This window comes from Frankliniella occidentalis, unplaced genomic scaffold (assembly GCF_000697945.3).
Source record: "Frankliniella occidentalis isolate FOCC.00 unplaced genomic scaffold, Focc_3.1 Scaffold144, whole genome shotgun sequence".
In the NCBI taxonomy this organism is placed as follows: Eukaryota; Metazoa; Arthropoda; class Insecta; order Thysanoptera; family Thripidae; genus Frankliniella; species Frankliniella occidentalis.
The window spans coordinates 736,714-747,711 of NW_026267271.1; the positions used below are offsets into that span (position 1 = coordinate 736,714).

The following is a 10,998-nucleotide window of genomic DNA, read 5'->3' on the forward strand; positions in this document are numbered from 1 at the left end:
TAGCCCACAACATGAAGCGCTGTGCTCCTTTCCGCACTCATCACAGGGTCGCGCGAGAATTTGAATCCTATCCGGAACAGGCGGCGATCGGAGAGATACGTAGCTTGCGGCGCTTGCGATTTGTTTGCAGAGTACTCAGACAATGTTGGCAACGCCCAAAACAAAATGTACTTGATTGGCCCTCTTGGGTGTCTTCATTGCACCATCCAATGGGGTCAAATATATTATTGAATACAATTCGAAACTATAACGAACGAATTTAAGTCAAACATTTTGAAATCTGAATGAATGTTGTTGTTTTTTAGGGGTTCGTATTGTGTTGGTAATGCGGCGCGCGTAACTGTTGTCATCAAATTTGAAAGGCTGATGTGGTATTTTGTTTACATCAATCAATCAATGATAAGTGCCTAAACCTATAACGGACAACAAATGCCATTTGTTGCAGAACTAGCACAGATATTCATTCTTTATACGTTCTTGTTAAAATGTGTAAGTAGCTGAATTTTACCTTCTTTTTTCTTACATTGAGGTATTTAACCTGCAGGTGGTTCAATCTGTTTTTAACATTGTGGAAGTATGTTGGCCTTAAATGCCATTGGTTTAGCTCTAAAAATACGTTAATTCCTCTTATATTTTGGATTTATAGCCCAGTTACCAGAATGGTTGTGGCCAGTAGAAGATGAGGAGGCTGTTCAGGAAGCTGAGCGACTCATAGAAGAAACACACAATACATTGCGGAAAATGGAAGCAGACATGCAGGTTCAAAGAACTTTAAGGTAACTCTCACTTTAGAAATGAATAAATTTATTTCCTTCAAAGACAAAATATTTGGACTAAATCTCTTTTCCAGTCTACATTTATCATCAAAAACAGATAAGCTGAAGTCCTCAATGAACGAAAGAATACATACTCTAGAAAACGAACTAAAGGTTTGTCACCTAGATGAATCAACAAACTCATCATATTTATGTATGGTTAGTTCATATTCTTTTTGTTTCATAGAGTTTATCGTATTCAAAAGATTCTACCTCTACTTATGACAAACAACCAAAACAAAACAAAGTGATGCCGATGAAACAAATTCAAATTGAAGGTGGTTGTCCAAATGAACAGAAAGTCATGATTCGCAACACATTATCAGAGACCAATGCTGATCCAGGTTTATCAGGTTCACAACAGCCTCATCAGTCAAACAGAAAACCCAAGTGCAATTCAAATTCTGCAGGTGCTTTTTAATTTGAATTCTTATAATTTTCTGGTGTCAAATATCAGTGAAAAACAGTGTAATACTTAATTAATTTTACTTTTTTAAAGAGAGAGTTGTGATATCTGCGAGGGAAAAAGTGCAGGATGCACTGGCTATGGCACGCCATGTTTCAGCCTCTCTGGATCAACATGTATCAACTACATTTCATCAAAATAAGCCTTTGTCTGTCTCTCAAGTGACTAATGTTGGTATCTTTGAGGTGAAAAGCCAAGCAGATGAAAATAAAACACAAAATCGAAAACCAAGGTATGAAACTGTTTTCCATTTGTTATCCACTCAAAATTATTGCAACATATGCTTTAGAATACTTGCATCTACAGGCTGCAACAAGCACTTCTTCCCTCAGTGTCCATTAAACGTGGTTTGGAGAAGCAATCTATCCTCTCAATCCAAGTGCCACCTGGAGAAAAAACAGTGACACCAAATGTCTCGGTGTTCAGCATAAAACATGATAAAGGTAAGTACTAGTTTCACCATAAAATTGCCTTTTGACAGATCTTTTCTGCATTATTAATACCAAGAGTTTTCTTGCAGTGACCATCCCTGAAGATCAACCTAGCCAGCAGAAAACTTGCAAAGAAATTGAAAACACTTCTAATCAAGACAAGGAAAACATAAAATGTGCAACTGATGATTTGAGTTAGTACTCTTATATTTTGACTTTTACATAAGTACTGGTAGATTATATTTTCATTTGTCTTTTTCTTTTCCCTCAAGATTTAAAAACCACACTTGCTCAACTTTCAAAACAGTTGATGGAGGTGGAAGAATTGCGTGAGATTAACCAGACACAAGTTAATCATGTTTTGCGGTTGGTCATTAATTTAGTAATTTCAAAATATATTGAGATTTTTTTTGTTTTTCTTTCATTGTTCCTCTCTTTGTTCTGGTTATAGATATCTCCTCTCTCGCGTGTGCTCTGACTCTCAAGCACAAGGAAGGTAAATATCACTATTGTGCAATGAAATTTCTACCAAATAGCATCATTTCTGAAAATTTAATCTTCCAGAACCAAGATCACTCCTGAAGAACCGAGTAAGATTGAGACTAAAGAAATTCCTGTATCACCAATTTCTTCATCTGCCTCCGAAAGTAGCAAATGTCCTATAGCTTATGATAGTTTGTCTCGATTCTTAGAGACTTACAAAAATGCAGCGGAGCATAACATGCTAGTGCAAAAACGTGCAACTGAGCGTAGACGAAAAGAACTGTCAAAGCAGAAAAAGGAAATCCAACAATCCCGTAATGCGAATGAAAATCATCTGTTAATTGGTCCATTAAGACAAGCAGTCGAGTTAGTATTTCCAAGACTTCAAAAAACTGAAAATATGTCTAGTTTTATAAATGTAATTTTTAACATTGATTTTTTAAGGTTGCAACTGGGTGATACACATAAATCTGTACCAGAGTACCACAGTGCAACAAGTGGTTCTTATCAAAGTGATGGTCATGAGGAATACAAAAGCTCTGCTAAAAACAGTAGTGAAGATATTTCTATAAACAAAGGCACACCAACTTTTCCTTTCAAGATACGAAGCTGCAAGTCCAGCTCCAGTTTAGATTCCCCTCAAGAAAAAAGTGGGAAAAACAGCAGTCAAGATACATCTGTAAGTATATTATCCTAAATGTATTTTTTAATGCAATTTACATAATGTAGATACACTATTTTTCTATTTTTATTTTTGAAATTATTTTTTTAATAATACTTTTTTTTTTAATTTGCCATCAGTTGCCTATAACTAAAGTGCCTTCAGGAGGAATAAGTCATGATGAATACGAGGATGATTGGGAAGAAGAGGAAGATCACAATGGACTGCAGAATTCAGGTTTGTTAAGTTGTGCAAGGTCTAATCTATATATTTTATTCTTCCAGACAATTGTGTATCTCACCCTTTTACTTTTCAGACCTCGAATTAAATATGGACAAAACTCCATTGAAAAACAGTGAACAATTACAACCTGTATCTGATTCAGATTTAATTAAGCCTCCTCAACCAGGACTAAAGTCCCTTGAAATGGAAACTTTGTCCTTAAATTTGAATTTGCTCACTCCTTTAATAGCAGATAATGAAAAGTCACAATCAGTTGATGAAAGTCCTGTAAGGCATGAAGAAGCTGACACTGTTGATAACAATAAGCTCTCTTACTTATCTCAAGATAAAAATTCTGTTGTTAGGGAAGAACTGAAAGAGTTACAGATAAACACAACAGGTAGTGACCTGGATAAGTCTCACCTTGGAGTACCTGTGCACTCTTCTCATCTTGTACATGAAATAAGGGATTCTGATAAAGGAAAGGCTACAAACATATCGTTAATGAAAGAAACTGAGGCCAAACAACCCCATGATGAAAGCAAGACTAAGCCTCCTCATGGAATGCGGAAAAGAAGCCAAGCTAGACTTCTAAGCTCATGCAGTAGCAGTTCAGATGCTGAAATAAATTATGAACCTAGGCGTCCACCACGCAGTTTTAAAAGATGGGATTTGAATTTAAGGGAGGATCTTCAGCTACAAAGTGCTATTCTACTTAACTGGCAACTCGAAAATCGATGGAAAACCAAGAATTGTGACAGTGATACCAAAGATCACCCCACCTTAGTATCCCACAAAGATCAAGTCATTACAGATGTTGAGAAAAGATGGCAGAAAACACTAGCTGAACTCGATGTAAGAGTGAAAACTATTGAGGAAAATGAAAGAATCAATCGTATTGCTAGTGAAATAAAAAATCAAGTGAGAGAAGAACAAAGTAAGATTGTCACTCAAACTAAAGTGTCGGAGGACACAGGAACAAGGGATAAAATTGCTTCAAGTGCAGCCAAAGTTGTCATGATGGATCAAACTGTACAAACAAGTCCCATAAAACCTGTTATGTCTCAAGACAAGGTATTGCCAAGAAAGCACAATCAGTTTACTTTACCTAATCACAGTCTTCCACTTGTGCTCCAAGACTTCAAGACTTTGAGCACCTTAAAAAGACATTTACCATCTTCGTATGACAATGATCTAACTTCAGAATTGCTGGCTTATGGGCGCATGGGAATTCTACCAACTGGACAGTTGGAGACAAATATTCGCAAGTCTCCCACTTCCTCTTCAACCTCATCTCATTTACTTCAAAGCACCATTGCGGTATGTAGGACAACAAAGAATACTTTTAATACAATTGTTGCTGCCTTTTTACAATATTGGGTTCATCAAATATTTTTCTAGGTATCATTCTCTGACGGAGAATTGCGGAGCAGTGCTAGCGAGAGCTGCAGCTGCAGTGAAGGAGAGTTCTGTGTCTGTGGAGGGAGGAAACGTTGTTCTGAAAGAGCTCCCCCTGATGGATCTCAGACTTTTAGTGATGGAGAAAATTTTCTGAGGGATGTAAGTCAAGGGGAAATTCTACCAAGCAAAGTGAATAAAATTATAGATGTATTGAAAGACACAAGTTTTGGAGAAATTACTAGTCATGCAACAGGAGGCAAGTATCAATGTTTTGTTTTCTTTGCAGAATTCCCCTTAACATACTTTAAAATCTAATTTAGTTTTGGTGTCTTTTACAGATTTCCCCTCTGAAGGATTAGATTTAGTTGAAAGTGAAGATACTGAAGAACTAGATTGGGATTTGAGATGATATTTTCAGGATAGAAAATATTAGTATGAGGGTGAAACAAACTTGTCAAGTTACATTTGGAAAAAATTACTCATTTTAGCAAGGAGCAGTCATCTTGATGTAATTCATTCATTATTTGTCATAAACAAAATAGACAAATTTTAACATTTATTTTTAATAATGAGATTAACCTATTGTGTCCCAACATATGATCCAGTCATATATAAATAGTTTTAAAAAAGTGTTCTATTCAAGGATGACATTTCTGTTACCAGCAGAAAGTTGAAATACATGTCATACTGTAAAGTTGAGAGAGATGAGGGCTGTTTTTTTTTTCTTCTAAACATCAATTTGCAAGTAATGAAGTAGAAATTAAAAAAAGTTAAATCAATACATGTACATGAGGATTTTTCTAATTATAAAAAATCATTTACTTTAGCTTACTCAGTAATAGACTTTAATAATAAAGCAGCATGGGCATGAGTAGGTTGGTTGTACCTTCAATGAAATGCTGAGCAATTGGCTTAAGCTGCTTCCCTGACATAAAATCATGATCTACTTCTGTGTGAGGATCAGGTACAGCACTTGATGTCTAGATAAAATTTATTCTTCAAGGAAGAAATACTGGCCAGCTCGTTTTTGCTCGACATCCTGTCAAGAAAGTTGATATGAATGATTATTGTTTGGAGTGGTAGGCATAATCAATAGATAGACATAATGAAAATTTACGGTACCTTAACTGACTGGTTTTTGTTGATACGAGGTCTGAAGTTATTGGGATCACGTCGGAAAGTGATACCCAACAGTTCCAGGAAACGATTCATACCATTCAGAAGGGATTGAGGACTGTGAGCAGTAGTATCTACAGAAGGCGAACCCTCAAATACAATAACACGGTCAGCCAAGTAAGTAGCCATGATAAAATCGTGCTCAACCACAAAGCCTGTTTTCTTGGCATGCAAGATGAACCTGAGAAAATTACCAAAATATTAAATATTGAGTCAAGATTGTCCCTTATACACAGAGCTTAAGTAGCACAGTGTGCTCTTACCTCTTGATAACTTTAGCAGCAACAAGACGCTGCTCAGAATCCAGATAGGCAGATGGCTCATCAATAAGATAAACATCGGCAGGTTGGCCAAGACAGAGAGTCATGGCAACCCTTTGGAGTTCTCCACCAGATAAGTTTTGGACTTCTTGGTCCATAATATCATCAATTCTCATAGGCTTCATAACATCAGTAATAAACTGCAAAAATTGTCAGAAATTAATACGCTTAATGATAGTTAAAATCTTAACATGAAAAAGGGAACCAATTATCTATAAATGAACTTACCTGAGGATGGACATATGCATCCCTGATTTTCTCATGAAGCAACTGACGCACAACTCCTTGAGACTTCGGACTGATCTTCTGGGGTTTGTAACTAATATTCAGCACTGGGAGATCCCCTGAACCAGTGTCAGGTGGTAGTTTACCAGCAAGCATACGAATAAAAGTAGTTTTACCAGTACCATTTTCACCAAGAAGAACCAGAATTTCTGAGTCCGTGAACTGCCCACATTCAACAGCAAGTTTGAAACTTCCAAGTTGTTTTGACATCGTGGGATACTCATAATGGTTCATTCTCTTAACTTCCTCCTCAGTTGCAGATTCCGCCACACGGAAAACAAGAGATTCCTCTCGGAACCTTAAATTCTCAGTGGGCACAAAACCATCAAGGAAAATGTTGATACCTACATAAAATATATTTATTAACTTTTAAATTACATGATGAAAGTAGAACAAAATTGAGTAACAGAAAAAGCAATCACGTACCTTCCCTGACAGAGAATGGCATAGTAACCACACCATAGGCTCCCGGCACGCCATATAGACAGCAGATAAAATCTGACAAGTAGTCTAATACAGACAAGTCATGCTCAACAACAATGATGAACCTAAAAATATTAACAACATTTCAGAAACTCATCCTCAACAGAACAATAATGCGCCATCCATGCTAGTGACATTTTTTAATAGATAGATAAATAAGATAGACATACTTGTCAGCCTGGATGAGTGAACGAATGGTGACGGCAGCTTTTAATCGCTGTTTCACATCCAGGTATGAAGATGGTTCATCAAACATGAAAATGTCTCCATCTTGAATGCATACCATAGCACAAGCAAACCGTTGCAATTCTCCACCAGACAACTGATCAATTTGACGTCCACGGATTTTTTGTAGATCTGTTTAATAACATTAATTCTTTACAATGTTTCAAGACAACTTTGAGCATGAAAAATAGCAAAGTGAAAGAAAAGAAACGTACCCAGCATATCACAAATTTCATTTTGGTTATTGCGCTCATCCTTCTTGTCAAGAAGTTCCTGCACCGTTCCTTTGATTGCCTTTGGGATTTGATCCACATACTGGGGTTTGATTAAAGCCTTCAAATTATCCTCCAAAATCTTGGTGAAGTAGTTTTGAAGCTCTGAGCCACGGAAGTTATTTAAAATTTCTTGCCAGTCAGGAGGATTCTGGGAGAAAATAAAATGGAATTAAAATGAAGACATGCGCTTTGGACCAATTCTAACCACAGGAAAAATGAGACCGCCAATCCATCTGTTGTCACTCTTTTTTATTTGTGGTCGAACAGCATGAGTCAAAAACTCACTTAGACAGGAAAGACAGAGAAAACCGCCTCAGTCTTGTCTATGAGTCATCATACTGAACGACACAACAAATGCACAGTAAGAAGGAATAATGAAGAAACTTACCAGGTATCGACCCAAGTTTGGTTTCTGTTTGCCAGCAAGGATTTTAAGAGCTGTTGATTTACCAATACCATTGGTTCCTACTAATCCAAGTACTTCACCCGGGCGAGGTATAGGCAAGCGATGGAGCTTGAATGAATTTTGAGAGTAGCGATGAGTGGTATCCCTTTCTAAGTTGCTAGGCAAGTTAATGATGTTGATGGCTTCAAATGGACATTTCTGAAAATAAACATTTATAACAATTATAGCATAGAAAAAAATGAAATCAATGAAGATTTGAGAGTAAAATCAATGTTTACCTTCACACAAATACCACAACCAATGCACAGTTCTTCTGAAATACTGGCAATTTTGTCACTAACTGAAACCTCTATACACAGTTTACCCATCCGCACTACAGGGCAGGACTTTTTGCATTCTTGACGACATCTCTTGGGCTTGCATTTGTCAGAGCTAACAATAGCAATTCGGGTAAGCTTGTCACATTCCTCTTGTCCCTTTCGACGTGACATGATTCTTCAGGCCTTTTAAAGAAAATTACAGATTATTAGGGAAGGTTTAAGCAAGTTCAACAGATGTTCACAAATTACACAGAAGTGTCATGTCGGTTGACAATTCAAAGATGCAGGTATGACAAATAATGGTTAAACTACTGGAATACGTAAGCATAAAATCTGACGTTTAAAATTACGATAAGAAGATTAGTAATATAAAATATCAACATAACCTGAAAGAAACCTAACCTCTGGGCTAAAAGTAGGCCAACAACCCCACAACTCGACAAATACTAATGAAATAATCACAAAAATCAAATTTTAAATACGGCGGTCGATCACATTTCTCAACCATACGGAAAAATCATTACAAAAAGTTAATACAAAGCCGGTATAAGCATGCTTTCATGGCACACATCACACTTCGACATCATATGTTAACGAATGCAATGAAGATCCAGCCGCCAAGGTGGAAATTAATTAAAATCGTGTCAATGATATTGAAGTTCTTATAGCTAGTAATGTAACACTAAATCTCTTACCACGATCACACACGTAAGGGACGTGGACTAAGATTTCGTTCACTTTTCACTTTCGTGCAAAATCTTGAAATTAAAGTTGTGCTCTGGGATGCATAGACGTCCTTGCACAGAAAGGCGACTCTTTCCCTTTAAGTCGTGTGTTTAGGAGGTCCCCCATTGGTTGTTTTACGTCACATGACTTAGAGTACAAGCCGTAAAAGCCGACATTCCACCATTCACACATCTAGGAAAAAGTCAGCCGGCGTAATACTGGAACCTTTATTGATTCAAGACAAGGCAGTGCGCTGAGACAGTGGTTTGCCACATGTTGTTGTCTTCACAATAATTTAATATTTGGTCAATTGTATTCTTTAAGGTAGCGTTCAAAGCAAATCATAGTTTTCTTGACATTGTTTAGAGCTGATACTTTTACCTATTTGTTGGTGTGTCTCGACATTGTGTGCACATTCTGCAATAACACAGTGCCTGTTGGAAACCTTCATATCACTTAACCTTATCAATTCATTAATATGTGCTATATTTTATTTTCACTCAAATTCGGTCATTCCGCTTTTTATGACGCAAGGAATACGACATTACTGATATTCTAAATATTGAGATTGGTTCAGCAAACTCAGTCGTCTTACATTACAACCAAAAAATATTGCATCAGATGCTTCATCTAGTTTTGGAGTACTAGCAGCCTTCCAGCAGTAGATTTTAAGCTTTAATATAACTTTTCTTTTTGTAGGCTTCACCATGCCGCAGAGCTGCCGATATTATAAGGAGAAATATCCTGAGGTGGAGGATGTTGTAATGGTAAATGTTCGAAGCATTGCAGAGATGGGTGCCTATGTTCACCTTCTGGAATATAACAATATTGAAGGCATGATCCTTCTCTCAGAATTGTCGAGGAGACGTATTCGTTCCATCAACAAGCTTATTAGAGTAGGTAAAACAGAACCAGTTGTTGTCATCCGAGTGGACAAGGAGAAAGGTAATTTTCCAGCTCAGTATTTATTTTAATCACTTGGTTTCTTTTATTACTGATATGTGTCTCTTAACAGGATATATTGATCTGAGTAAGCGAAGAGTGTCACCTGAGGATGTGGAGAAATGTACAGAACGGTTTGCGAAAGCCAAGGCTGTGAACTCTATTTTACGCCATGTTGCTGAACTTCTCAATTATGAATCAGATGAACAGCTTGAGGAGCTTTACCAGAAGACAGCATGGCACTTTGAAGATACTCGCAAAGGTTCTGCTTACGATGCATTCAAGCAAGCAGTATTGTGAGTAGGATTTTATCTTATAATTTATTCTGGAAAGATGTTAATTTTCTGCAGTGATAATATGTCATTCCTTTGAAAAATTACTCTAATCCATTAAAATGTCCCTACAGAGACCCTTCAATTTTGGCAGAATGTGGTTTAGATGAGCAAACTCAAGAAGTTCTTCTTAGCAACATCAAAAGGAAACTTACTTCTCAAGCTGTCAAGATCCGCTCAGACTTTGAAGTTGCCTGTTACGGTTATGAAGGTATCGATGCTGTAAAGCAAGCTCTTCGTGCTGGTTTAGAGTGTTCCACTGAGGAATTGCCCATCAAGATTAATCTAATTGCACCTCCTTTGTACGGTATGTTATTTTGACATTATTTACAAATTTGCAAGCAAGTAGTTGTTTAAGCCAGTTCCTTATATTTTAATGATTGCAATTTTCTCTTTGTAGTTATGACAACATCAACACCTGAGAAGGCTGATGGTTTAAAAGCCCTCAACATAGCTATTGAAAAGATTAAAGACAGCATTCAATCTTTGGGGGGCATGTTTACCATGCAAATGGCGGTATGTTGTGTATTTTGTTTAATAATTTTATGTGGCCTACTCTCAGCATTCTTCAATAATATATCTATTCTTTTTTAACAGCCCAAAGTTGTCACAGCCACTGATGAAGCTGATCTCCTGCGGCAAATGGAGAAGGCTGAACTTGAAAATGCTGAAGTTGCAGGAGATGATGATGAGGAAGAGGAGGATGAAGGCATGACATACAACAGTGGAGGTGAAGAGGAGGGTGAGGAGAAGGAAGAAGTCAAAGAAGTAAATGGTGTGGAGGATTAATGAAAACCCATTGTATTGTTCAAATCAAATGTGCATGGTTGAAAAAAAAAAATGATAAGATTGTGTTTTAAAGCCCAGTTGCAAAATTATTATCATTACAAATGGTGTGTGTCTCATTATCATTTCCAGTCACATTAAATTCCTTGGTTTTGCCTCATCTGTTTAACATAACATACTGTTCCCTGTCTTCGCTGTTTTATTTATAGGCTAAATAAATTTATACTCTGTGGTAAATTTGTG

The 10,998-nt window shown here is 36.9% G+C and overlaps 3 protein-coding genes across 4 annotated transcripts; 2 read left to right on the plus strand and 1 right to left on the minus strand.

The window, feature by feature from the left end:
• The first annotated feature begins 214 nt into the window (after positions 1 to 214).
• LOC113211135 (uncharacterized) lies at positions 215 to 5,211 on the plus strand. The gene is made up of 15 exons (XM_026429426.2): positions 215 to 489; positions 647 to 776; positions 851 to 929; positions 1,003 to 1,225; positions 1,315 to 1,513; positions 1,588 to 1,724; positions 1,802 to 1,906; positions 1,985 to 2,078; positions 2,164 to 2,208; positions 2,277 to 2,561; positions 2,640 to 2,874; positions 2,997 to 3,093; positions 3,173 to 4,398; positions 4,480 to 4,735; positions 4,818 to 5,211. The coding sequence occupies exons 1-15, from the start codon at positions 486 to 488 to the stop codon at positions 4,886 to 4,888; spliced, it is 3,186 nt and encodes a 1,061-aa protein (XP_026285211.1). The 5' UTR covers positions 215 to 485; the 3' UTR covers positions 4,889 to 5,211.
• LOC113211137 (protein Pixie) lies at positions 4,962 to 8,818 on the minus strand. Of its 2 annotated transcripts, none has more exons than XM_026429430.2 (10): positions 8,665 to 8,818; positions 7,928 to 8,152; positions 7,632 to 7,847; positions 7,184 to 7,391; positions 6,914 to 7,100; positions 6,687 to 6,808; positions 6,204 to 6,604; positions 5,919 to 6,115; positions 5,602 to 5,836; positions 4,962 to 5,518 (listed from the first exon to the last, which is right to left on the minus strand). In XM_026429430.2, exons 2-10 carry the CDS (start codon positions 8,138 to 8,140, stop codon positions 5,471 to 5,473), a joined length of 1,827 nt encoding a protein of 608 aa, XP_026285215.1. In that variant the 5' UTR covers positions 8,141 to 8,152; positions 8,665 to 8,818; the 3' UTR covers positions 4,962 to 5,470. The 2 variants fall into 2 exon arrangements, with proteins under 2 accessions (XP_026285215.1, XP_026285216.1); XM_026429431.2 differs by lacking the exon at positions 8,665 to 8,818 and adding an exon at positions 8,372 to 8,541.
• A 48-nt stretch (positions 8,819 to 8,866) lies between these two features.
• LOC113211138 (eukaryotic translation initiation factor 2 subunit 1) lies at positions 8,867 to 10,992 on the plus strand. The gene is made up of 6 exons (XM_026429432.2): positions 8,867 to 9,019; positions 9,395 to 9,640; positions 9,711 to 9,933; positions 10,044 to 10,276; positions 10,370 to 10,485; positions 10,567 to 10,992. The coding sequence occupies exons 2-6, from the start codon at positions 9,403 to 9,405 to the stop codon at positions 10,756 to 10,758; spliced, it is 1,002 nt and encodes a 333-aa protein (XP_026285217.1). The 5' UTR covers positions 8,867 to 9,019; positions 9,395 to 9,402; the 3' UTR covers positions 10,759 to 10,992.
• The last annotated feature ends 6 nt before the right edge of the window (positions 10,993 to 10,998 follow it).

Coding starts and splice junctions, on each gene's coding strand:
- LOC113211138 (XM_026429432.2), top strand. CDS start 9,403: ATGCCGCAGAGCTGCCGATATTATAAGGAGAAATATCCTGAGGTGGAG. Junction 9,934..10,043: donor GCATTCAAGCAAGCAGTATT/GTGAGTAGGATT, acceptor ATGTCCCTACAG/AGACCCTTCAATTTTGGCAG. Junction 10,486..10,566: donor TGTTTACCATGCAAATGGCG/GTATGTTGTGTA, acceptor CTTTTTTAACAG/CCCAAAGTTGTCACAGCCAC.
- LOC113211135 (XM_026429426.2), top strand. Junction 930..1,002: donor CTCTAGAAAACGAACTAAAG/GTTTGTCACCTA, acceptor TTTGTTTCATAG/AGTTTATCGTATTCAAAAGA. Junction 2,562..2,639: donor CCATTAAGACAAGCAGTCGA/GTTAGTATTTCC, acceptor TGATTTTTTAAG/GTTGCAACTGGGTGATACAC.
- LOC113211137 (XM_026429430.2), bottom strand. CDS start 8,140: ATGTCACGTCGAAAGGGACAAGAGGAATGTGACAAGCTTACCCGAATT. Junction 7,392..7,631: donor CAAACTTGGGTCGATACCTG/GTAAGTTTCTTC, acceptor ATTTTCTCCCAG/AATCCTCCTGACTGGCAAGA. Junction 6,116..6,203: donor ATGCATATGTCCATCCTCAG/GTAAGTTCATTT, acceptor CAATTTTTGCAG/TTTATTACTGATGTTATGAA.